This window comes from Panthera onca, chromosome D3 (assembly GCF_046562875.1).
Source record: "Panthera onca isolate mPanOnc1 chromosome D3, mPanOnc1 haplotype 2, whole genome shotgun sequence".
In the NCBI taxonomy this organism is placed as follows: domain Eukaryota; kingdom Metazoa; phylum Chordata; class Mammalia; order Carnivora; family Felidae; genus Panthera; species Panthera onca.
Window position 1 is genome coordinate 45,226,399 of NC_138350.1, and position 27,146 is coordinate 45,253,544.

Genomic DNA, 27,146 nt, shown 5'->3' on the forward strand with positions numbered 1-27,146 from the left:
GCTATTTTTATCCGGTCACTTGATAAGAATCTACAAAACACCTAACCAAAACTTTTATTACGCAGTCCTATTTTTTTTTGCTCAATGTTCCATTACACATTTTACAAATTTTCTTTTTATGCCCCGCTTCCTAATGGCAGTAACAACAAAATCTGACTACTTTCTGTCCCCCATACCATCCCAGTTTAGAATTAACCCAGAAAATAATGAATGAACAGAAGCAGTCTCGTTTGTTTGTTGTTATAAACAACTGAGTCACACGCAGTCAAATTCACTTTAACTAGATCCAGCTGCAGTCTCCGGCAGCCAGAGGGGAAGGAGGGGGAGGGCGGTACGAGAACAGGGCGCGGCCTGGCCAGAGGAACCACGCCCTACGCCAGCTCTGTCTTGCACGCGCGACCGTGACCACAAAACAGAGCCAGTGGCCAGGGCAGCCCGGGACAGGGGCAGCGGCCGGAAGTGCGGCCTGCCGGGGGCGGGGAAACGAGGCAAAACCTGGAGCCCCGGACGGGCGGCCTATCAGAAGCGACGGTCCCAGCGGAGAGGGCGGAAGAGAAGAAAGCCAGTTCCGGACGCGGCCGCGCCGCCATCTGTCACCTCAGCTCCGGCACCAGCAGCCCGTCACCCCAGTCCTGCCGCCTGTCTCCTCGGCGGAGGCTGCATCCCGGTCCTGCCACCTGTCTTCCCTGTTCTCGTCTCTGGCTTCTTTTCCAACATGGATCTGGTCGGAGTGGCATCGCCTGAGCCCGGGCCCGCAGCGGCCTGGGGACCCAGCAAGGTGAGTGGCGGTCGCGGCTGACGCACCTGCCTTGGTCACCCGGGCTGGCCCTCCCGGAATGCTCGGAGAGGGTGACAGGCACGGAGGCGGCTCCACGGGCGACTGGGGAAGTTCTGAGCGGGACCCCGGCGACCTCGGACGGTGGGGACGGGGGGCGGCGCTGCCAGGGTGGGATGGGGGAGGCTAGGAGGGTGGCCGGGTCTGCCAGTGGCCACTCTCGGCGGTTTGGTCTCTCTCCAGATCTGCACCTTGATTTGTGAACCTCGGTAGCAAATATTTGGCTGGGCTGACTTAGAAACTCTGACGTTTGAGGGAAAACAAGCACTATCTTGTTTGTCACGGGCCAAGTGAGTCAGCCCGAATACTGCACAGAAAGCCCGACCGAAGAAAGGCCATTTAGGCAGCTGTTTCCTTAGGTTGACAAATGCGGTTATTCCCTCTTAGTCAGTTTCTTGGTTTTGAAGTAGTAAATAAATGGTAAATCCAGGCGCACCTTCCTCCCTCAAACTAATACTCGCGTACACTGCATACTGTCAAAGCGGTTATGAATTCTCATTATCTGTCTGGGTTTTAACGTTTAAGCTTTTTCCTGTAGTGGCCAACTATTACGTTTATTTCACGTTTGATTTCTGGTTTTCAGACTGCTCCTCTGCATGATAGTTTCATCAGAAGGAGGAAAAGACTCTTCTGCCGCTTTGTTGAGGATTTGCTTGAAAGCAAGAGTGCTTCAGTTGCGATGTTGTGTTCCTCAAATTAAGGTTGTGAAGGAATCCAACTTTTATAGCTTCTTAATTGTTTTTCACATGCTGTCACGGAATATTTGTTCCGTGCAGAGGGTCACTCGGTTTGTTAGATCTTTAGGCTAGGTCTTAACAGAGCAAGGGGAAATAATTCGCTATTCAGAAAAGTATGAAAGTTTAATTAAAGTTAATTTTATGAAAGTTCTGATACAACTGCAGGGAGAATTAAGAGAATCCACTGGCAGATGTGGTTACATCTACATGTTATTTTGTGTAATTTTTTTCCTTCTAAGCCGTGTTTACAAGGCCAAGATCAGTAGACATAAAAAGACAAAATCAGTAGCCTAATACAAATAAATGTGTACTTTACATGTTAAATTCCTCCAGTTAAGCACCTAATGGCTGATAAAAATGCCAAATGAGACAAACTTTGATCAGAATACATAATGTCAGAACAAATTTCATTTAGAAAACTAATTCAGTAATAAAATGTTATCATATTTTCATTTAAGGATACATCATCAGAAATAGAAAGTTTCAGTGTCATCATTCAACAAAAAAAATAATCCGGGGGTTTATTGATGTTCTGCTGAGAAGACAGCATTTTCACAGGGTAAAAATTAGATGCTGCAGGTATTTCTTAATCCTCTCCTCTAACTGCTTGGAAGACCTAAGTAATTACAGAAAGCTTAGTGGAGGAGGTAGAGATTTGAGGAAGGTCTTGAAAAATGGAAAAAATGTCAAAGGCCAGCAATTCCCAAAACTTTTTGGTTAGGACCAATTTACACTCTTAAAAATCATTGAGAACCCCAAAGAATTTTTGCTTATATTGGTTACATCTATTGATATTTGTTATATCAGAAATTAAAACAGACATACGAAAAGTTTTTATTAAGTGATATAAAAGTTGTTATGTGTTAATACAAACAGCATTTTTATATGTAACCTCTCCCTTCATTTTCCAAAACAAACAAACAAAAATTAGTGGTATAGTATTGTTTTGTATTTTTGCAAATCTCTTTAATATCTGACTTAATAGGAGACCTTTTTTCTTTTACTCTATTGTGTATGCTTTAGTTGAAGCATATGAAGAAATTATGTTCTTACAGATGTGTAGATTATAGCAGGTATAATCAAAGATGGCTAACGAGCACATAGATGTACTGAGAACAAGCTGAATTAATCTCTAAAAATGCACATTTAGGGGCGCCTGGGTGGCTCAGTCAGTTAAGCATCCTCACTTCGGCTCAGGTCATGATCTTGTAGTTTATGAGTTCAAGCCCAGCACTGGGCTCTCTGCTGACAGCACAGAACCTGCTTCGGATCCTCTGTCTCTCTCTCTTTCTGCCCCAACCCTGCTTCTGTGCACTCTCTCGCACACTCTCTCACATGAAAATAAATATGCATTTAAAAAAATCTTAAATAAAAATGCACATTTATATCCTAAACCTACTACCTTAGAAAATTTTGGAAAATGCAAGAATATACAAGTACACATTCCAGGAGCCATCAGAGTGATATTACCATATCTGATGTAGACTGGAAAACTCCACTCTACACTCTTTATTTGAGGGAGAGGGAGGGAGAGGGAGAGAAAAGAGAGGAAGAGGGGCAGAGGGCGAGAGAGAGAGAGAGAGAGAGAGAGAGAGAGAGAAAGAAAGAATCTCAAGCAGCCTCCACACTCAGCACAGAGCCAGACTCAGGGCTCCCATCTCACGACACTGGGACAGCGACCTGAGCTGAAATCGAGTCAGACATTCAACCGACTGAACCACTCAGGCCCCCCTCCACTCCATGCTTGAGAGGATAAGAGTGGAAAAGACAAAGAATGTCTTAGTACAAAATAATTTTAATCTCACAGACACCCTGAAAGAGTCTTGGGGACCCCTCCCCCTGGGTCTTGGGGGTGCCAGTTATAAAATGCCTAACTGGTATTATATAGACAAAGAATTTTTAATGGATATTCCAAGAAGGGAGAATTGGCAAACTGTAGGTAAAAGTGAGGAAATGTGTAGCTCTGTTGGAAAGAGAACTGTGAAAAATTAATTCATGGGGCTCTTGAAAACTGTCAAGTTCATCAAAAACAAAGTCTGAGAAACTCCCAGCCAAAGAGTCATGCTGACTAGATGTTATATGGTGTGCTGGCTTGATTAACGATTCTGAAATAGAAGGACGTTACAGAAAAACTAAGAAAATCTGAATAAAGTATGCACTTCAGTTAATAATAATCAAGTATATAAATATTGGTCTATTAATGATGGCAAATATACAATACCAATACAGGGGAAGCTGGGTATGGGATATTTGGGAACTCTATGCCATCTTTGCAATTTTTCTGTAAATCTAAAAGTACTCTAGCGTTAAAAGTTAAAAAAAAAATTAATGTTGTATAAACTCAGATGATGTTTTCCATAGACCCTTGTCTTTAGATGTAAAATTACTACTTAAGTGTTCTATCTAGATTGTATCTCTTAGTTGCATGGGCAAAAAAGAGACCTTCCTATGGGTTATGATTCTCTTGGCTTGCTTCAAGTTGAGAATTGGATTTTTGTTATTACGTGCCTCCTTCATGTTTGCTGTTTTTTATTTACTTGATTCTTCCCCACAATTGTCTGCAGGATGAGCAGCTAGGGGTGCATCTTTGTGAGCTAGAAGGAAATGGGGATAATTTCCTTCTAATCTGCAGCCATCCTGGTGTTGAAGAATGTGGTAGTTATAAAGAACTCCACAGAGCAGTGGTGGGTTTCCTAGAGGAGAGGAAAACCGGTCTAGTCTCAGGGGCCTTCAGCAAACAGGAAAGAAAGAATCAGAGAGCTGGTTAAGGCCTTGATACATGTCATGTTTAGAGCAGAATGACTAACTATAACTAGGAAAGGTTGTGTGGGGTTTCTCATCAGATCTTGATGCTGTGGGGAGTTTATGTTGACGAAGGGAATAATGGGAAAGGACATTGGAGAGTGACGGTGCAGCAAGATTATGGAGGGCTTTTTCTCTCTATCTCCTTAAATTTATTATTATTATTATTATTATTATTATTTAATTTTACAAAGTTCCTCTATTCACAGAGGGTGTTTGATTTATCGAGGAGTCACAAGATGATGACAGAGGATTCCTCTCTATACACCCTGTAGTGCCCATGCATAGGAGGAGCCCCCGGTAAATTATCAGAGGCTCCCTTGAGATGATGAACCTCTTGTGCCTGTGGAGGACTGCCCCCTGTCTGGCAGCTGTCCCTCACACAGCCCAAAAATTTTTATGGAGGCCTTTTGACTGCTAGTTTGAGGAATTTGGATTTAAGGAATTTGGGCAACCTTTGTGAAGCCTTATTTACCTTTACCCATGGAAGTTGCCCTGGTGTGGGTCAGCCCAGCTGAGCTGGTCAGTAGAGGTACAAGGAAGGGGAGTACAGCTCGAGAGTACAAGGCTTCAAGGAGCAAGATCAGTAGGAGTGGGCAATTAGGATATCTTGGTGCTCTGTGGTCTCTCTCTGTTTCTTTTTCTGGTTCAGTATCTTTTGGGTGTAAGTCAGTCTCTGCCTCAAAATAAAGTCACCCCCTGTCGGTATTGCCTCTTCTGAGAAATTGTCAGATAATACGTTGTTTAACATCTTATAAAATTAATTGACTGCCGACAAACAGCTAGAAGCACCAGAAGTGGCTAGCCAGAGGGGCCGATTTCAAGATGGAGAAAGGGATGTTAGAATAGTAGAGGTGTAGAAAGGTATCACACCTCTACAGCCTGGGGACAGCCTGGCAGTTCTGTGAAATATTTCCAGTGGGGTTTTTTTGGCACATGTTATTCAGTGAATACCTAAGTGTCTCTTTATGTCTGAAGCTGTATGCTGGGCTCTGAGAATGAGAAGACCCTGCCCTTCAAGGGGCTCATGTTGTATTGTGGCTGATACATTAATACAGTCATTGGTCCTGACCTACAGTGTGTGCACAGTGGTACGGGAACACAAAGGCAAGGATCTGGTTTTGTCTGATGAAATTGAGAGAGCCTTATGGAGTTGGTGACAAATAGAGAAGGAGGAAAATATACCGAGAGGAGCATGTGTGTAGGTATGGAGGGGTGAAAGTATGCCATAATTAGCATATGCTTATTGTTATTAGAGCATAGGGTAGGTAAGAGTTGAGACTGGAAAGATAAAGTAGGTGAAATTGTGAAGAGCATTCCTCGTTGAGGAATTTGGATTTCCTACTGCAGGCAGTACAGAGGTTTGCTTCTCACATTCCAACACAGGGTGATTAGGGAAGCAGTATAGCAAAATACTGAGGGTGGCTTCTTAAGTTCAAAAGCTGCCTTAGTTCAAATCTCAGCACTTCCATCTGCAGTGTTATTTGGGGTTAAAAAAAACCTTTCTGTGTCTCAGTTTCTAAATCTATAAAATGGGGGTGATGTTGTAATTATGCAGTTGCTGTGTCTCGAATAATCTATGTAAGTTATGTATATTAGGCAAATGATTCACATACAGTGAATATTCTAATGTTGTCTGTGATTCTGCTGTTAGTCATTGCAAAATGTGGTTGACAGATCTGAGTTAGAGGATACAATCATTTACCTTTTGGAACCTGGACTTTGAAACTGATCATACCAGGCATTTCTAGGTTAGGGGGCAGCATTATATATTCTACCTAGTGGATTCAGAAGGAAGTCAGCAGAAGTCATGTGGCAAAGAGAGCTGTATTCTCCAGATTATAGAAAACTTCAAGATTCCAGACCTCAAAATCCTCACCAGGAGAGTGCTCAATTGCTGATAAGATCTGAGTGACTAAAAGTCACACCAGACCTTGAGGAAGCCTCCTTTATTCTGTCCACATCTGGCTTTATGTAAGGCTGGAATAATTCTGCAGTAGGCTAGTATAGGTATGTGCTGGGAGCCTGCTGCATCTCATTAATCTCAGGATAAGACTTGATAAAACTTGATTCTGATTCACCTAGGCATAAATAGGTATCTATCACCTGTTAGAGCTTTACCCTAACAACCTGAACCAATTCCTGAATCTCAATGTTAAGGAACCTGAACAAGGGTCATAGGCCAGGTGGAGGACCTAAACTTGATTTGAAAGTGTTGTGGCTAAAACAGATACCCATCATATGCTATATTCTAATTTAGACACTTGGCAGTAGTGAAGGGGTATGTTTGGACTTTATCCTAAAGGCAGTGGGAAACATTAGAACAATCAAGAGCTGTAAGTAAGGAAACTCAACTAATCAAATCTGCATTTTAGAAAAGCCATTGTGCTGTGGTATGGAAAATGGAAACAAGCAGGACTAGAAGCAGAAAGATTAGTTAGGACTGTCTTAGAGTAGCCTGGTGATGGGTGGGTGATGCCTTGGAGTAGAATCTCAGAAGGAAGACAGAGAAAGCTGGGCCAGTTCAAGAAAGATTTAGACATGTTATTCAATATTAGTGGTTTAATCACTAGATTATCAAATGTGATCATCTGCCGCTAAGCAAAGCTTACCTTCTCAAAAATTAGGAATTGTAAGATAAAGTTATGGTTTGTATTTCAAGAGGGCTGAGATAGTGATGTCATTGAGAAAGGCCAACTTGCTGATTGTCCAAGAAGAGTTTCACAGGATATTGCTTTGTTGCAGTGGTATTGTTTCAAGACTGCTTCTCAGTTTTTATAGTTCAGAAATGTAGTTTTTATTCTTTGTCATTGTTAGTTTTGTTTTAACATATCCCCAGATGTCTTGTGAGGGGCTGACACACACTTTTGACATGTAGAAGACTTACCCCTTAAATTAGAATGAGGTATGACTTCTAAGTGGGCTTTGAATAGTGCTAGTTGGTATAGTCTGTTCCTAAAAGAGAATCTACAGGGGTGTCTGGCTTGCTCAGTCGGTAAAGCATGAGATTCTTGGTCTTGGGGTTGTGGGTTTGAGCCCACCTTAGGTGTAGAGATTACTTAAAAATAAAATCTTTAAAAAAAAAGAGAGAGAGGAAATCTACATGGGAAGCCAGATTAAAAGCAGAAGATTATTTGATGAGCATGGAATCAGAACAAGGATGGTTATATGAACTCATTAGGTAGTGGGGTGATGCTATCATAGCCCGGTATTCTCCTCAACTAAAAAAACACACCTACCAAAAAAAAAAAAAAAAAAAAAGGGACACACCTACTAAACAGGTTAGAAAGTGCTTTTGGCAAATGTAGTTTACATTTATCCTTGATTAGGTTTGAGAAGGGAGATCTTTTTACTTTTAAGATAATTTTCTTTTCTTTCTTTCTTTCTTTCTTTCTTTCTTTCTTTCTTTCTTTCAAGAGGGAGGGAGAGGGAGAGCAGGGTAGGGGCAGAGAAAGAGGGGGAGAGAGAACCCCAAGTAGGCTCCATGCCGTCAGCTCAGAACCCCATGTGGGGCTCGATCCCACGAACCATGAGATCATGACCTGAGCCGAGATCAAGAGTCAGACACTTAACTGAGCCACCCAGGTGCCCCACGATGATTTCTATAAGTAGGTAATTCTTTATTTTGGATTGATTTTAACTAGTTTAATTCTCAAAAGATAGCCTTATTTTCAAGTTTGGAAGGTACTTTTCATTACTATGAATTAACCCCTTCTTTTTCTTTAAATAGTGTCCATGGGCTACCCCTCAAAACACAATATCTTGTTCTTTGGCTGATGTAATGAGTGAACAGCTGGCTAAAGAATTGCAGTTAGAAGAAGAAGCTGCCGCTTTTCCTGAAGTTGCGTAAGTAAAATTTACAAAGAATCTATTTTGTCTAGCAGCTTATTATAAAGGTTTGAGGATTTGATTAGTCATTGTCATGGCCAGTGATTAAGAAATAACATTTTGAAAAGCAGCGCAGTAGAAAGAGCACCATACTGGGAGTTCTCCGATATTTGGGTTTTGGTTCTGATTCTATAATTAGTTGTCAGTGCTGTCTTGGGCAAATCCCTGTTTCTCTGGGTTTTAGTTATTACAATAGTTGAATCACATGATCTCCAAATTAGCAAATACTGAAGTAGGATACAGTTTTGATCAAATGTTTATAGTTTATCTTTTCATATATGCTTTCTCTCCAGAACACAGAACAAATGAATTTTGAGTGTCAGTTTGGATTTTATTATAGTCCATTTAGCTTTCTCTTGTAGCTCTCTTAATCCTAGTTGGTGCTTTCACAAGTGCCTGCCATTGGTCAGAGGGCAGCTGGACAGAAGGTGAATGATTTGGGCAAGTTTTTCCCATTGCTTCTTCAGTACAGTTTGTAACAGTGAAAAGATACTCTCATAATCCATTGCATCTGTTTACACAAGCACATTATATTAGTTTCTCTTGCCTTATTTTGAATAGTGTTGCTGAAGGACCATTTATTACTGGAGAAAACACTGACACTTCCAGCGACCTAATGCTGGCCCAGATGCTACAGATGGAATTTGACAGAGAATATGATGCACAGCTTAGGCGTGAAGAAAAAAAATTCAATGGAGATAGCAAAGGTACTGTGACCTTATTAAGACAACTCCATTGTGTGGCAAGAAATGCTTGTAATGTGCTCCTAAATACATCTTCAACTGTTTTTGCCTTTTTAAGTTTCCATTTCCTTTGAAAATTATCGAAAAGTGCATCCTTATGAAGACAGTGATAGCTCTGAGGATGAGGTGGACTGGCAAGACACTCGTGATGATCCCTACATACCAGGTATTGATGCTTTTATTTCCTGAGGAGTGGGGGGGTGGGTATAGGACAGGGACAGAGGAAGACTAAGATTTCCAGTGGATCCTTATATTTTACATTTCTCTTTGAATCTCATTTGTAACTTATTAGATTCAAATATCTTTTCAAACAATATTGAATGTAGCAATGTAGTCTTTGCTATTTTTACATAAACTTGGCTTGTCTTAATCGCCTTTAGCAAAACCAGTTCCTACTCCCAAAAAGGGTTTTATTGGAAAAGGAAAAGACATCACCACCAAACATGATGAAGTGGTATGTGGGAGAAAGAATACAGCCAGAATGGAAAATGTAAGTTACAGGAAGTATTCTCTGTCAATCAAGAGTTTTATTGGTATAAGTTTAAAAAAACATGGGATTCTAAATAAGTACAATATCTTAAATTTCTAAAAATATCCTTCATAAGGATGGATGTAAAGATGTTTTAGATAATAATATAGCAGTACCATGAAAACTCAGACATAGTGAGAATGGATCTGAGAATAAAATTCTACAACAATATTAAGAAAACTGGTTTGATTTGTATTGATTCTAAATTTAAGAAATAGTTATTATGAAAGTAGTGTATTTCTTTTTTAGCATATTATTTTCCATAAAATAGCACCCCCCCTCCCCCCCCCAAGAAACAGAGAACAGTGTTGATTGGGGGATAGGAATGGGAGAGAGAAATACTTTCTATCATACTTTTTTATACTTTTTGAATTTTTTTACTTTGTGCCTGAACTACCTCTGCAAAATCAGAAATAAAATGTAATTTAAAAAATAGAAAAAAGAAGAAAAATTAGCATACTTTCTCTTATAAATATTGTGGTTAATAGAAAACATTTAGACTTTAGAACACAAATACTTGTTAAGTAACCTTTATTTATTTATTTATTTAAATTTTTCTTTTAATTTTTTTTTCTACACCCGAAGTTGGGCTCGAACTCACAACCCCAAGATCAAGAGTAACACGCTGCACTGACTGAGCCAGCCAGGCACCCTGTAAACTGATTATTAAATTCTAGAAATAGGCCAGACCTGACTCTAGAACAACCCTCCCCAGTAGAATTTTATTTGATAATAGAAATATTCTATATCCATGTTAACTAATAGTAACCACATTCGACAGTTGAGCACTTGAAATTTGGGTGATGCAGCTGAAGAGCTGAATTTCTAATTTAATTTTAATTTATTTAACTTAAAACAATTTTTTTTAACGTTTATTCATTTTTGAGAGACAGAGAGAGAGCATGCGCGGGGAAGGTGCATAGAGAGGGAGACACAGAATCTGAAGCAGGCTTTAGGCTCTGAGCTGTCAGCACAGAGCTCAACGCGGGGCTCGAACTCACGAACTGCGAGATTGTGATCGGAGCTGAAGTGGGACGCTCAACCGACTGAGCCACCCAGGCTCCCCTAATTTATTTAACTTTAAATTTCTACATGTGGCTAGTGGCTACCATATTGGACAGTGGCAGCTCTAGAACATAATTGTCATGGTGTGGGCGGAGCTAGCTGTATACTAACCCACTTCTCAAAAATAATTCATTATAAGATTGTATTTCTTTGGTAAGATTTGGTGTAGCCTTCAAAATATAATGTGTCTTTTGTCTAATGTAAAAGCAAGGTGCAAAGCATATGCAGAAATGCCTTAGTTTTTAGATGTGATTCAGTATTTTCTGTGCTTTTCTTAAAAAGCCTTGCTCTCCTTCCTGTTGTGTTTTTTAGTGAGGTGTTTTTTTTGTTTTTTTTTCTGTGATACCTATAGGTTCTGCTTTTGTAGGCTAATCACCTATTGAGTAAGAAACCTGTTCCAAGTAAAGACTGGTACTGTAGTTTTTTTGTTATTACCATCCCTGGTTTAAAGTATTCAGATGCTAATTTTCTTCTTTTTGGTAGTTTGCACCTGGGTTTCAGGTAGGAGATGGAATTGGAATGGATTTAAAACTATCAAACCATGTTTTCAATGCTTTAAAACAACATGCCTACTCAGAAGAACGTCGGAGTGCCCGCCTGCATGAGAAAAAGGAGCATTCTACTGCAGTAAGTGTTCTTACATGTTTTTCTTTGATGGGAAGTTCATATTAGAAAACTTCATATTTGGGGAAGAAACAAAACTTCCATGTTTGATATTTTTTCCGTGAGATTGACTTTTCAAATCAGAGTTATAAATAAAACCCGAGTAGCTTTGCTGCTTGACTTTTCAGACTTGATGTAGCAGTTACTAATCACTTACTCAAAACTAACATTTTAGTGGTCATAATTAATTCGAATATGAATGTTTTAAGATTGAAAAAATTGGTTTCTGTTATACTGTGACATTTATAATAACTTAATCTCTCATGTTTTATGTTAGTGAAGATAGTATCTAATATCTTGAGAATAAAGTGATTTGTAAAACTTAACAAAAACAATAGTAACTACACTAGCAGCTATTTAAATTTTAAAGATAAAACAAGATTTTGACTAACCTAGTGTCTGATTTTTAGTAGTTCTTTTAGATATTCACTGTCAGAGGCACTGAGTTCTTATAGAGGTAAATTGTATTTTGACAGCACAGTTTTAGGAGCCTGTTATATATACATCTAGGTAAATTATAAAGGTAAAAAGTATATGTTTTGAATGTTGGATACTAGAAATGGCTCAGAAAATGTTTTGTTATTACCAGTCATTTTCATTTATAGCGCTTTATCTTTTGCAGGAAAAAGCAGTTGATCCTAAGACACGTTTACTTATGTATAAAATGGTCAACTCTGGAATGTTGGAGACAATCACTGGCTGTATTAGTACAGGAAAGGAATCTGTTGTCTTTCATGCATATGGCGGGAGGTAAATGAGCAAAATGCAGTACCATCATGTCAATAAAATCTTAGCCCATTCTTCCCTATATTAATGGATTTATACAAAATCAGTGCTACATGGCAAGCAGGGTAATGTAGAAAGCCTCTAGACAATATAAGGAGTGTACAAGGAAAAACGCAATCATCCTCATCTCACCATCCAGAAATAACCATTAACCAATTTGTATAGACTTCTTTAGTCTTTTTTCTATGTATATATATTTTCTACATTATTGTTATCATACTATCCCATACAGGCTGCTGTGAGTGACAGAGCAAAGTTTGCACTTGGGTTTGTCTCAAAACCCATGGTCTTTTTACTACGGGGCCCTTTCATACCAGCTTGAGTGGGATATGCTTAGATCAGTTACTGATTCTTGCCTTTGTAACTCTGATCCTTTAAGAAATACCAACTTTAAATAATGTTTGTATCAGGGCACCTGGATGGCTCATTCAGTTAAGTGACCACCTTCGGCTCAGGTCATAATCTCGTGGTTCGTGGGTTTGGGCCCCACATCGGGCTCTCTGCTGACAGCTCAGAGCCTGGAGCCTGCTTCTGATTCTGTGTCTCCCTCTCTGTCTGCCCCTCCCCTGCTCGTGCTCTGTCTCTGTCTCTCAGAAATAAATAAATGTTAAAAGAAAAAGAAAAAAAAAATTCTTGCATCATTTAAGGAAACGTCTTGTAAAGATCTTACACTATTTAGATCTTACCCACTTCACTTTTGTTACAAGGGCTTAGATGAGTCAAGAATAACATGAAGAAGGAAGATACTTTTTAAAGTGGAGCCTGTTTAGAGATTGTGCTTAAGCCAGGAATGTAAAATCATCTGGTCACTGACCATTGAAGTCAACCAACAAGGTTCACTACACGTCAGCTATTCCTTTACCTTAATAATATTTACAAACAAAAACATTAAAATAGATTACAGATTTCTAACTCTTTTTAGGTTCAGAATGTATTTACTGTGTACTTAAGGGGATTCAAATGATTATTGGTCAAGTCCTTGCCTTTGCTTTTCTTAAGTATTTAATCTTCCTTTCTAGATGAGACATACATGTGTAATCACATATTGAATTATACTGTTAAGTTTAAAAATGAAAAGGATAAAAATGAATATTAGGGTAAAATAGCTCAACATTTTCAAGCCATGTGATCTGGAGCAGATTACTAAACTTTGTTTAAAAACTGACCCTTACCCGGGCATGGGTTGGAGCTAAGCGTCCAACTCTGGATTTCAGCTCAGGTCATGATCTCATGGTTCGTGGGTTTGAGGCTTGCATTGGGCTCCACTCTGGCAGTGTGGAGCCTGCTTGGGATTCTCTCTCTTTCTCTCTCTCTCTCTCGCTCTCTCTCTGTCCCTACCAGCTCTCTCTCAAAGTAAATAAATAACTTAAAACAAAAAAACCTGGCCCTTACCTCATAGGATTTTTGTGGTGATAAATGAGATCATAAATTTGACAATGTCTGGTAGAAATCTTTAAAAAAAATTTTTTTTTAATGTTTATTTACTTTTGAGAGAGAGAGAGAAACAGAGCATGAGTAGGGGAGGGGCAGAGAGAGGGAGACAGAATCCAAAGCAGGGTCCAGGCTCTGAGCTGTCAGCACAGAGCCTGATGTGGGGCTCGAACTCACAGACTGTGAGATCATGACCTGAGCCGAAGTAGGATGCTTAACTGACTGTGCCACCCAGGGGCCCCTGGTAATATTAATCTTAATAAATAACTTATTTCTTCCTTTAAACTTCGTTGCCCTCTTCCCAAATTTTATTTAAGGTTTGCCTAAGACCAAATATAAATTAATGACACAAATTAAAATGGGAGATTACTCATGGTAGAAATTAAAACTACAGAAAGGGCTAAAATGAAAAGTAGCCTTCATCTTACCAACTCTCCTTACCCAGATCTTTTCTTCAAAGATAACCACTATGTTTTAACAGTTTTTAGTTTAGTCTTCCAGGAATTTTTATGCATGTATCCCTTAATTTGTTTATACAAAAGAGATTATATTCTCTATTCAAGATCTTAGTTTTTCAGTTAATATATCTTAGATCTTTCTAAGCTCATACCATCCCATTTTTATAGCAGTACATTACAGTGTGTTAATGGGCTTATAGCATAGCCAAGAAGAGAACATTATAGCAATAACTGTTACGGTTGATAAAAGAGAATTATGTAATAGAGTACACAGGTAGGACTATCTTTGTACATCTACCTTGGTGTGCTTTTGCAAATATATACATTTTTTAAAGTTTATTTATTTTGAGAGAGCATGAGTTGGGGAGGAACAGAGAGAGAGGGAGAGAGAGAATCCCAAGCAGGCTCCATGCTGTCAGTGCAAAGCCTGATGCAGGACTTGTTCTCATGAACTGTGAGATCATGTCCTGAGCCGAAATCAAGAGTTGGACGCTTAAAGAACTGAGCCACCCAGGCGCCCCTCTTAAGCTGAATTCTAGTTCCGAAATTGCTGGGGCAAAGACTGTATGCATTCTTTTCCCTTTTTGTTAAATAGTGGAATGCCTCAGTGAATGGAGAATACCAGCTGGCTATTGTAGCAAGCAGCATATCTTTTATTTATTAAAAATTAAAAAAAATTTTTTTTCTTGTATGTCACACCAAAGGCCAGAAATCCTGAATTTGTGTTTATAGTTTCATTTTACTGGCAGGACAAATGTGATTTCCCCTATGAGTCAGTCAAATCAAATAAGTTGTTGTACATTCTATAAACGTCAGTAGGTATTGACAGATTGCCCTGTGAGAAGGTCAATTAACTTATGCAGCAGTATGAATCTGTTTCCCTCATCCTCATTAATGCTTAGTAATATCAAACGTAATTTTTTGTCAGTGTAGAAGATGAAAAGTATTATTTTGATATTTTGGTTTGCATTTGTCTATAATTAAGGTTGTACATTTTTGGAAGTGCTTTTATACCCATTTGTATTCCTTTTTATTGTCAACTGCTTTGTTTATCCTTTATCTATTTTCCATTATACCCAATGATAATGAATGATCTCTCTTTCTTTCTGGTAGAATTGGTATTGTAATCTGTACTTGCGCATTTGTAAGTTAGCGAAACTAGAGAGTGTTTGGTTTTCTACAACTGAGAGTAAATACTTTTTAAAAAAAAATTTTTTTTTTTTAACGTTTATTTATTTTTGAGACAGAGAGAGAGCATGAACGGGGGAGGGTCAGAGAGAGAGGGAGACACAGAATCTGAAACAGGCTCCAGGCTCTGAGCAGTCAGCACAGAGCCCGACGCGGGGCTCAAACTCACAGACCGCGAGATCATGACCTGAGCCGAAGTCGGATGCTCAACCGACTGAGCCACCCAGGTGCCCCTTTTTTTTTTTTTTAATTTTTTTTTTAACATTTATTTATTTTTGAGACAGAGAGAGTAAATACTTCTTTTAATATTTATTTTTGAGAGAGGGAGAGAGCAAAAGAGAGAGCGAGGTTGGGGGTGGCAGAGAGGGAGAGAGAGAATCCCAAGCAGGCTCCACGCTGTTAGCACAGAGCCTTATGTGTTTACTTACTTAACCTTGAGATCATGACCTAAGCTGAAACCAAGAGTTGGATGCTTAACTCACTGAGCCACCTAGGTGCCCTGAGAGTAAATGCTTCTAAAGTTTTTAGTTTTCTGTGCTATATAACAAATTACCACAGACTAGCAGCTTAAAACAACACTCATTTATTATCTCCTAGTTTCTGTTGATTGGAAGTTCCAGCGAGCGAGGCTTAGCTGGGCTTTCTGCTCAGGGTCTCTCAGGGCTACTCTGGGTGGCAGCTGGGGCTGCATTCCCTTCTGGGGCTCAGGTCCTCTTCCCTTGGCACAGTTCAGTTTATTGCCGCTGTAGCACTTAGGTCTCTATTGTTGGCTGTCAGGTAGGTAGGGGCTGCTCTCAACTTCTAGAGGTCACTGCAAGTCCTCGTCATATCTCCCTTTCATGCAGCACAAGTGAGACTTCATACAGGATAGGAATAGTGAACAGAACAGTATCATTGCCATTCGCATTCAGGGAAGAGGTCATGATGAAGTTAGATCTCAACCTGGATTGTAAACAGTAGCCAAAACCCCATAAAAATCCAACAACAACCTGGTGTTGAGTGCAAAAAGCTAATTGCTTAATATTTACAGTATACCATCTGTTAAACTTTTAAAGTTATACAGAAAATAATATACATGGATTTTTAAACATAGATGCTTGTGTATGTGAGTATTTATATATTTTTTAGAAAGAGTAGGAAGATACTGTTCATGATGGTGATTGCCTCTGGAGAGGAATAAAGAAATAAGGAATAAAACTACCTAGCGTGGTAAACAAAGGGAACTTCAGCTTTATCTGCAATATTTAATTATTTTAAACGAATAAAAGGGCTGGAAATGGGAGGCTTCAAGTTTAGGCAATGAGGAGATTGACAATGAGAATAGAAAATGTATGTTTAGAGGTAACAGGGTATAAAACCACGTAAGCAAACCGGAAATTGGTAAGGAGGACCTTAAAAGCTAGACAGAGGGATGTGTAATTTACTAAGAAACAAGGAAGTTTATGAATCTTGTAAGTTAGAATCTTAGATACCTTCTGAATAGGGAATCTCCTCAATGGTATTTTTTTTTTAAATTTTTTTAAACATTTATTTATTATTGAGAGACAGACACAGAGCGTGAGCAGGGGAGGGGTAGAGAGAGGGGGAGACACAATCTGAAGCAGGCTCCAGGTTCTGAGCTGTCAGCACAGAGCCGGACACAGGGCTCAAACTCACAAACTGTGAGATCATGACCTGAGCCGAAGTCAGTTGCCCAACCAATGAGCCACCCAGGGGCCCCTCAGTGGTATTTTTGATAGGGTCTCATCTTCCTTATAGTTAAACTGTTGCAGTGACAGGGAGCTTATCTCAAAATCTAGAGGTGTTTATAACACCTTTAAACTGGGAATTTCTTTCTGGTGTAGAATCTCTAATCTGTCTCCTGAAAACTAAATCATCCATTCCCAAATATTTGTGCAGCTAATATGTGTTAGGTACTCTTCCAGGTAGTGGGGCTATAGCCATGAATGGTATGAGGAAGATCTGTGAACTGATAGGATGTACTTCCTCCCCACCCCGATCCCCTACCAAGACAGTAATAAATCAACAAAAAAACATCAGATATGTGTTATGGTAGGTAAATATGGTGACATCATAGCAACTGGTTGACTTCTTTTTATTAGTAGAACAGGAAGACTTATCTGATAGAGTGACATTTAAACTAAGATTTGAGTGGCGCCTGGGTGGCTCAGTTGGTTAAGTGTCCAACTTCGGCTCAGGTCATGATCTCACGGTTCATGAGTTCGAGCCCCATTGTCGGGCTTTGAGGTGACAGCTCGGAGCCTGGAGCCTGCGTCAGATTCTGTGTCTCCTCTCTCTTTGCCCCTCCCCCACTTGTGCTGTCTCTCTCTCTCTCTCTCTCTCCCTCTGTCTCTTTCAAAAATAAACATTAAAAACAATTTTTTTAAGCTAAAATTTGAATGGCATCTAGGATGCAGTATAGAGATCAGGTGGAAGAACATTCTGGACTAGAGAATAGCTAGTGCTAATGGCTTAAGACAGGCACAAACTTGGTATCTCTGAGAGCCTATAAGAAAGCCAGCATGCTGGGAGCACAGTTGTGAAGGGGAGAGAGGAAGCTGGGAAGTAAACAGCTTAGATCAGGTAGGACCCTCTCATCCAGGGTAAGGAGCCCCCTCTTTAAGTACAGTGGGAACCAAAGCTATGATTTGATTTTTGTTTTGAAAAATTACTCAGACTGTAGTGTGGAAAATAAATGATAAGAGGGTAAGAGAAGAAGCAGTAAGGTCCCTTAAATTATTGTAGTTTGAATGAGAGAGAACAGTGGTTTTGGACTGAGAAGGTGTAGTGAAAAGGAAGAATAGGAGGCCATAGGGATGTGCTTCGAAGGTAAGAGTCAACAGTGTGTGCTGTTGGATTAGATGGGTGTGAGAGGGTACATTCTTGGCTAGAGCAGCTGGGTGGTGCCATTTACTGAGATGAGAGTGTGAAGAAAGGCAAGTTTAGGGTGCAGTTAACAAGAATTTTGTTTTGAACTTGTTAAGTTTGAGATGCCTGCTAGACATCCGAGTGATTCAAGTAGGGGTCAGGTAAATGGGCCTGAAGTTCTGGAGAGAGTCAGGATAGAGGTAGAAATGTAGGAGTTACCTGTGATAGATAATATTTAAAGCCATGGGGCTAAATGAAATTCCCCAGGTAGAGAAGGCAGAAGGAGAAGCAGTTGGAGAACTCTGATCTTCTGAGGTTAACTGGCAGAAGAGGAATCAGCTGGGAAAATATAGTACAGAAGGAAGAGGTTGGGAGTTTGAGTTAGAGTTTATCCTCTGGAGATACAGTTCCTTTCTTTTCCAGATTAACATCCCTTCACATATTTAAAGGTAAATATTGTGTCTCTCTCTGTCCTCCTTTTTGTTTACACTGCCACCACCAGTGTTTCAAGTCTTCACTGGCTTACTATTGAGGGGCATTACATTAGCGTCCTAAGTAGGTTCCACACCTCTGGACTCTTCTGCCCCCTTCCATCTTGACGTTATCGTTGACTTGATCTTCATGAAGTGTGTGAAGCCCTTGATGATTCCTCCCACCTGTGGAAATACATCCAGGCTTCTCACCCAGGCAGGCAGGGCTCTGCACACATCTGCCTCCATCTTGTCCCTTAACTCTGACTTCTTTCGTTTACTCTTTCCGGCCAAGTCTTAACTATAGTGTTTATTATTCCTCAGACATGTCCTATGGTTTCCAACTCTGCTTGTGATAATACTGTGACAGTGCTTGTTCATACCCTACCCATCTGTTTAGTTGCCACCTAATATCCTGCAGCCTTGCCTGGCCTTCCCAATCCAAAGCGACCTGTCCTGTTCGTGTACTTCTTGTATTGTCTCACGCCCCTCCTTGCATATTCATAGGGCAAGGACCCCTTTGCTTACCTTTTTATCTGCTAGAAGTGAAAGAGACATTTTAAAAAGCTGTTCTGTTTTGTTGCTTTTATTGAATTTTGCCTATAAACCATCCCAGGTAGATTGTAGCCTATTTTAAAGCATCTATGTTTTTGTTGTTCCTTAAGTTTGATTCCATTGTCATTAAGAAAGGTTATTTTATTATGGGTTATTGAAAATTGGTTGGCAATTTATTTGAAAGTGTTTTATTTAAGAAATCAAATCCTAATTATTAAGACCCCAAACTTGAAAACACCAAGGTTTGACATTCTTAGATGAGTTAGATCTACTTTTGTATCATAGATTTTTTATTTTGAAATTGTTTTACTTCTGAGCTGGCAACTTACACTGACTTAATTTTTTTTTTTTTCCACTTAGCACGGAAGATGAAAAGGAAGATAGTAAAGTTATACCTACAGAATGTGCCATCAAGGTATTTAAAACAACCCTTAATGAGTTTAAGAATCGTGACAAATATATTAAAGATGATTTCAGGTTTAAAGATCGCTTCAGTAAACTAAATCCACGTAAGATCATCCGCATGTGGGCAGAAAAAGAAATGCACAATCTCACAAGGTAAAGAAAATCACTGTGCTAGAAGTTATCTAGGGTAATTACCTTTCTGTATTAGGTTTACCAGCCAGGCAAAAAAAAAAGTCATGCTTGCTTTTAAATTTATTTGTAGAAATTATGGAAGGCCTTGAAATTCTAGGGTTTTGTTTTGTTTTGTTTTTTAATATTTATTCATTTTTTGAGAGACAGTGCAAGTAGGGGAGGAGCAGAGAGGGAGACACAGAATTGGAAGCAGGCTCCAGGCTCCGAGCTGTTAGCACAGAGCCCAGTGCGGGGCTTGAACTCACAAACCGTGAGATTATGACCTGAGCTGAAGTTGGACGTTCAACCAACTGAGCCATCCAGGCGCCCCGAAATTCTAGTGTTTAATGAGGCTTTCTGTAAGAAAATATTACCCTGTATATAACCTGAATTCATACTTTTTTAAAAGGTTTATTTATTTATTTACTTTGAGAGGGAGGGAGCATGAGCAGGGGAGCGGGGGAGAGAGAGAATCCCAAGCAGGCTCCACACTGTCAGCTCAGAGCCCGATGTGGGGCTTAAACTCAAGAACCATGAGATCATGACCTGAGCTGAAACCAGGAGTCGGATGCTTAACCAACTGAGCCATCCAGGCATGCCCCAAATTCATACTTCTGGGATGAATAAGCTGTTTTCTTTTTTCTTTCCTCAGTAAAGTTTGAGGGAAACAAAGTCATTTTCTGCCTAAGACATTTTGTCATATGTCTATATGCTGTCTTTTTTCAGCTTCCAATTAAGCTTATTATAAATAATAATTGTTTCAGAAAATGTTTATTACATCTAATGTTTGTTAATTTGGTTGGGGCAGAGTCTGACCAAATTGCATTTTGTTTTAATTTATTAGACTTGTTCCTCAGTTCCCTAAGCAATTAAAGAGTTAGTTTTGTCAACCAACTAACATAGTAATAATCTTTCTCATTAATAAAACTTTTCATATCTTAATCTATTAAAAGCTTAATTTTAGTTTTTTCTAGAGATGTTTACTCTCAACTGTAATTATTCATATTTATTAGTAGCAGAATTCTTCTACTTAGTATGACGTCTAAATAGGATAATTTCTTCAGAGGTGTTGCCGCCCACCAGTCTCTTTTCTACACTTCTGAGATCTCATCCCTGCCATTCTTAAAATTCTTCAACAGCCCCTATAGCCTTTAGTGTTCAAAGGCCTTTTCTGATGTGAGGCCCACCTGTAACCTCAACCCACATTGCCCTTCTTCTCATTCAAGATCATCTGTGTTGATCGATACACATTCCCCAGATGGACCGTGCTCTTGAATGCCTCCATGCATTTCCACAGCTGCTTCCAGCCCTAGACCAGCATGCCCCCCACACTGTCTTAATCTAGCTAATTCCTGTTCACCCAGTTCTTACACTAAGCCATCCTGATGCCACGTGCTCCTATAGCTCCTACCCACACCTCTGCCAGTGCATGTGCCACACAGCATTGTCTCCTCACCTGTCTGTGCCTTCTAGCAGTCCATGTGCTCTGTAAGGGCAGAGGCTTTGTTTTACTATCTCTGCACCTCCCACCCCCTGAGTAGAACATGGTACCAGCTCATTGCAGGCCCTTGTTAGATATTTGTTGAATAAGTGAGATATTCTCTCCTCCTAATTTTTACATCCTGAATTATTTCTTTCTGTGTAGAATGCAGAGAGCTGGAATTCCCTGTCCAACAGTTGTACTACTCAAGAAACACATTTTAGTTATGTCTTTTATTGGCCATGATCAAGTTCCAGCCCCTAAATTAAAAGAAGTAAAGCTCAGTAGTGAAGAAATGAAAGAAGCCTACTACCAAACTCTTCATGTAAGTTGTGCTTTTCACAGCATTTACATGCCACCTTTTAAAAATATTTTGTTTAAACCTTAAAAATTTCCTAAAATAGTACTATTTTAAGGTGATGTAACAAGGACAGACTGAAGTTTGTAAAGGAATATTAACATTGGAGAGTTGTCTTCATATCAATGTGCTGCTGTCTTGAGTCACTTTAGAAAAATCGTAGACCTAAGGAGTCCACAAACGCTCATTGGTTAGCATTAGTGACATGGAAGCATGAAGCTGTTATTCACAAAACAGTATATTAAATAGAAGTTGACGTTTCCACATTTAGCAGATGCCATGCCTCGTTAGTTTGTATGCCTTCTTGAATGTCCTAGCTCTTAACAGCTAAGAAAATGCCTGTTGTTGGGAAGTGGGTGGGGAGCAGGTTTGGCCTCATTTTAAGAATGCTGGGGACGACTGAAGACGGGAGGAAGTGGCTTCTTGAGAGTGTGCAGGTCTTAGAGTTGGAAGGCACATGTCAGGAATCTTGAAGCCATTTATTCTTCAGGACAGCAACTGAATTCATCTGATGTCCTCCCAGCTTAGGAAAATGTTACCAATACTGTTGTCATTCCTCTGTAGTTTTTTTTTTTTCCCCCTAGTAAGCTCTACACCCCAATGTGGAGCTTGACCTCACAACCCTGAGATCAAGAGTTACATGCTCGGCCAAATGAGCCAGTCAGTCTCCTCAATAGAGAAGCTTCTATGCGTTTTATGTGGTCTCTGCACGAAGCATTACATCCTACAGTAGCTGATGTAAATATGAAAGTGTTAACCAAATAATTTTTTAAGACAGAGCTAGGGAGATGATCCAACTTTCTCTGCTTCCAATAGGAAAATACTGAAAGGAAAATCACGTTCATTTTTCTGGATTCTATGGGCTGGGGAAGAGATGAAGGAATGATGTACTTTCCTATTTGATTCTAGCAAGGCTGAGAAATAAAACATTAATGTTTATTTCTACTGTCAAAAATCAGTTAACGAGTATGTAATGCCACTTAATTTGTAAGAATATCTCTTCCCTAATGTGTCTGGCAGGAAGTACTTTCTACTTTGTATAAAAAGGTGAAAAAAGTTTTCACCCACTTTTATAAAGGGAAGTGGCTTTTAGATCTTCTGGTTAGTGACCATAACATGGCTGCTTTCTTAGCCCGTGGGAATCCTGGTCTGCCCCTTGATCTCCTGACCTTGTTGTTGTCACATAGACAAGGAAATAGAGTGTCTTACTCATTCCCTCCATTGTCTTAGAGTTCCCCCACCCAGTCTTAGACTGTACAAAGTAAAGAGGAAATAGTTTTGCTTTTTCGAGAAATTATTGGTTGGCATAGACATTTTAGTTGCATAGGTAACTTAGAATTACTGCTCACACCCTAAATGTGTGCCTTGCCTCTTCACAGTTGATGCAGCAGTTATATAATGAATGTACCCTTGTACATGCCGACCTCAGTGAGTATAACATGCTGTGGCATGCTGGGAAGGTGAGTACATTTTGTTACTGTCCATACTAAATATCTTGATGTAAATTATTGAATGTGTCCTGAACACATGCTCTACGTGTAAATAGGTCTGGTTGATTGACGTCAGTCAGTCGGTGGAACCAACTCATCCTCATGGCCTGGAGTTCTTGTTCCGTGACTGTAGGAATGTCTCACAGGTAAGCGTGTAAACTAATATTTCTTTATAGGAGGTAACAGTTTCAAATATTTTTCTCCTAAGATAAGTCCAATGGTCATATTCTTAGAAATTGAAGGAAGGGTTTGGTTACCGACTGCTTTCAGGATAAGGATACAAAGATCAATTTGTCAGATTTCATTTTCAACAACAATTTGATTGCGTGTCTCACATTTGGGCTATTGAATTAAATTTGCAAGGGAGTAAGTTTTTATTTTGACTGCAGATATTTAAGCAGTCAAGTAGACCTTTAATACATGCACAGTGCTTTAAGTGAAGCTGGTATTAGTAAGCCTACATGCCGACTGCCAGTGTTATTACCATTAAAAGGAGAGTAGTCATCTTAGTGGCACTGTCTGATCACTATGAGGTAAACAGATTAACGAAGGTAAAACTCAGTAATCACACATTTGGGTCACGTTTATTTGCTGTTTCTAAAGGAAACTAATTGTTAGCCGCAGATTCAGATAAGAATGGTGTTTCTAAATGATAGAATAACTTCATATTGGAAATAATTTCTGAACCTACTTGAAGATTTTAATTCACGGATGGGATTTAGTGAATATTTTGTGTCTACACATTCAAAGCAATGCCACCCAATTTTATATATACTGCTCGTTTATAGCTATGGAAGGTGCATTGTGACAAACTAAATCCAGAAGGCAGCCTGTATGTGTACCAGAGGACAAAAAGCAAGTAGAACCTGAACAGCATAGTTAAACTTGAAATGGGGAAATCTGTGGTTTGAAAACTATGGAAGGGGGGGCACCTGGGTGGCTTAGTGGGTTAAACATCCAATTCTTGATTCTGGCTCAAAGTCGTGATCTCGCGGTTTGTGAGTTTGAGCCCCATGTCGGGCTCTGCACTGACAGCAAAGAGCCTGCTTATGATTCTCTGTCTCGCTCTCTCTGTGCCCTTCCCCTGGTTGCGTGTGCCCTCTCTCTCTCCCTCTCACTCTTTTTCTCTCTCTCAAATAAACTTTAAAAAAATTATGGAAGGGATGCCTGGATGGCTAAGTCAGTTAAGCATCCGACTTCAACTCAGGTCACGATCTCATGGTTTGTGAATTTGGCACACATCGGTCTCTGTGCTGACAGCTTGGAGCCTGGAGCCTGCTACGGATTCTGTGTCTCCCTCTGTCTCTGCCCTTCCCCTGCTTGTGCTCTCTCTCTCTCTTTCTCAAAAATTAATAAACATTAAAAAAAATTTTTTTTAATTATGGAAGGAATTCATTGGCATCTTACAAGTACACTCTTCCCTGTGTTTTGTTTCCAAGGGAGCCTTGCTATAACATCTCCTACTGATTTATATTTCTCTACTAGTTTTTCCAGAAAGGAGGAGTAAAAGAAGCCCTTGGTGAACGAGAACTCTTTAATGCTGTTTCAGGCTTAAACATCTCAGCAGATAATGAAGCTGATTTCTTAGCTGAGGTAAATGGTGTGCGGCTATTATTCACCTTGCTAATAAAGCATGGGATGGAGTAGATAGCTGAAACCGAGAGCTCATTTTATTCTTCTGTTTTCTCAAAAGCGAAATTAGAGATTTTTCTTTCCTTGAGATGTTTTGGTCCTTTCTGGGCTTAAAACCTAGGATAGACTTAGAGCAAAACACTTCTTCAAGGAGTTCACAGTTTAATTAAGATGGACAAATAAGATCATTTCCAGTATACCTCTATGCCTCTATTCACGAAGGAGGAGGTGGGCTGGTGGACACTCTGGGTGATACAGAAAACAGTAACACATCATCCCGCCCTTAACTGAATATAGAAAGTTAGCAGTGGTTGCCCTTAGAAATACCCAGTAATTACAGTATGGATCTATAGAAGCATAAAAACAAAAAACCTGCCTCCGGAGAAGTTCTCTTAAAATTGAACAAAAATTAAAAAGTGAAATAGCTAATTATTCCCGACAGTATACCAACGCAGAGAATGATTATGGAGTCTGTTGCAGAACTCCTTAGGTATTTGAATTTGGCCAAGCTGTGCTGGAACATAAGGGCAGAGGAGAAGTAACAGGAAGATGGTATAGCTGACATCTAGCACAGTACAGTTGCTCAGTAAGTAGGAGTTACACTGTTGTTGAACCAACATTAGAATTTCCTTTTTCTTGTTTCCCGAAAGCTTTATAGAGTACACAGTAAGACACAGGATCCTAGTTACTAGCTTGATAAAGATACTAAGTATTAATTCAAGCAATATAATCAAGTAAAAAAACATACATGTACGTGTCATGCTATAGTATGTGTCACATACTGTAATTCCAATTCAAGGCCAGTGTCATTAGGAAAGACCTAGTAAGAGAAAACTGCGGGTTCAGTCTGAAGTGTGGTTTCTGTGAAGTAAGATTTTGACAAATGGATTCAATGTATTTTGTAGATAGAAGCTTTGGAGAAAATGAATGAAGATCATGTTCAGAAGAATGGAAGGAAAGCTGCTTCATTTTTGAAAGATGATGGAGGTCCACCAGTCCTGTATGATGAATAGCACCAACACCCACTGCTTTCCATTGTTTACACAGTGGTGACTGTCAGCTGCCAATGGCAAATGAAGTTATGGGTGACTTGAAATACCAAAACATGAGGAGTGTACAATGGTGCTTCTGTGCTTTTTTCCCCCCTTGTAACCCATATGCCAGATGTGTGGAATTTGTAGCTCAGCATTGGGAGAATAAAATGTCACTACCTCTCGTCTTATGAACAGGATAATATAATTCTTTAACAGCTACAGCTTATCTAGCTGAAACCAACCTGATTTTATAGGAATCGTGGCATAAAATGTTTTGATGAGAATTTTTAAAACTTAGGTAACATTTCCAAACATGGGAGGAAAGGACAGTCTCTCCTTACAAGGGAGACTTTTATTACAACGTACTTGCTTTTTTCACCTCCCCATTTTGTGTTCTATCTTTCCTCAAATATTTTATTGGCCTAAAACTAGCTCTTCTCAATTCTTTTTCCAGCTTGTGACCATGATTCTAAAGGAAAATTTCTTCTCTTTAGTAGGTGATAGAAATGGAAATTTGGTTGTAAAATGACTGACAGAAATAGAAGTTTATTGTTACATCAGGAATATGAACTGAATTTTTCTTTTCCATATTCCTATCCAAGACAAGGCATCACAGGTCTCTGAAAGAGAGAAATATGTCAGAACTTCTTAACTATTCGGAGTTTTTAAGTTTAACTTTAAATTTTTCTACGTTTAGGTGAAGTGGTTAGGGTAGAATTCATGGTGCAACTGCTCTGTGTTTATAATGAAAATGTTAATTATCCGGAACGATGGAATATAATTAACCATGTTTTACATATTTTAATGAAATCAGTGAAACAAAGTTCAATTTACATTTCATTCAGACTGTCTACTGATTGATTTTGAAATAGAGCAAACGAATTAGAAATATTAAATAGTCACATGTTGAAGAGTATATATAAAATAATGTGTGCACCAAATTAACCAAGCAATTTGAACTGGCCTCACTCAATAATTTTTAGTACTGGCTGGATGTCACTTCTTATATAAATCAAACACTATAGTTGAGAAGTACATTGGTTTTGTTAGGATTGAAGTTCATTAACTACAGTGTAATCATTCCTCCTGTTACTGAAGTCAAGTTAGTTGACTTCAAAGACCCAAACTTTTTGCTACTGAAAGCCCAAACTTTCTGTCTGGTACTGGAAAGTAAAAATCTAAACATCATTCACACTCGAAAGCTTCTTTAACGTTATTTTAAGATGCCAAATATGTTCTTTCTAGAAAAATATTTATTTTTGTTTCTGTTACATAGCTTTTAACTGCATTTCAGAGAAGTGTGATTTTGGATAGACTCATTACATTTCTGAAATGTTTACTACTCTGAAACAAAGATTTAGATGAGTGGTGATTATTGGCTTTACAGAAATTTCAGAGAACTAATTTTAAAAACCATGAACCATTTAAAGAGTTTTTTGTTTTGTTTTCTGACATACTCTGTTTGACAAAGAGCAGCAAACCATTGCTGTGTGGCATTCTTGGAGTGTGCTGTGAACATGCTTTTTAAGATATTAAATATGAAGAGAGCATTTTAGAA

General features: G+C 39.3%; 1 protein-coding gene across 2 annotated transcripts; it reads left to right on the plus strand.

The window, feature by feature from the left end:
* The first annotated feature begins 440 nt into the window (after window positions 1–440).
* Window positions 441–27,146, plus strand: RIOK3 (RIO kinase 3). 2 transcript variants are annotated; one of them, XM_060613449.3, is made up of 14 exons: window positions 441–778; window positions 1,419–1,536; window positions 8,105–8,220; window positions 8,824–8,969; window positions 9,064–9,171; window positions 9,386–9,495; window positions 11,083–11,226; window positions 11,885–12,012; window positions 19,379–19,576; window positions 21,240–21,399; window positions 22,812–22,892; window positions 22,979–23,068; window positions 24,408–24,515; window positions 25,460–27,146. In XM_060613449.3, the coding sequence occupies exons 2-14, from the start codon at window positions 1,432–1,434 to the stop codon at window positions 25,565–25,567; spliced, it is 1,602 nt and encodes a 533-aa protein (XP_060469432.3). In that variant the 5' UTR covers window positions 441–778; window positions 1,419–1,431; the 3' UTR covers window positions 25,568–27,146. The 2 variants fall into 2 exon arrangements, with proteins under 2 accessions (XP_060469432.3, XP_060469433.3); XM_060613450.3 differs by lacking the exon at window positions 1,419–1,536 and having other exon boundaries at window positions 444–778.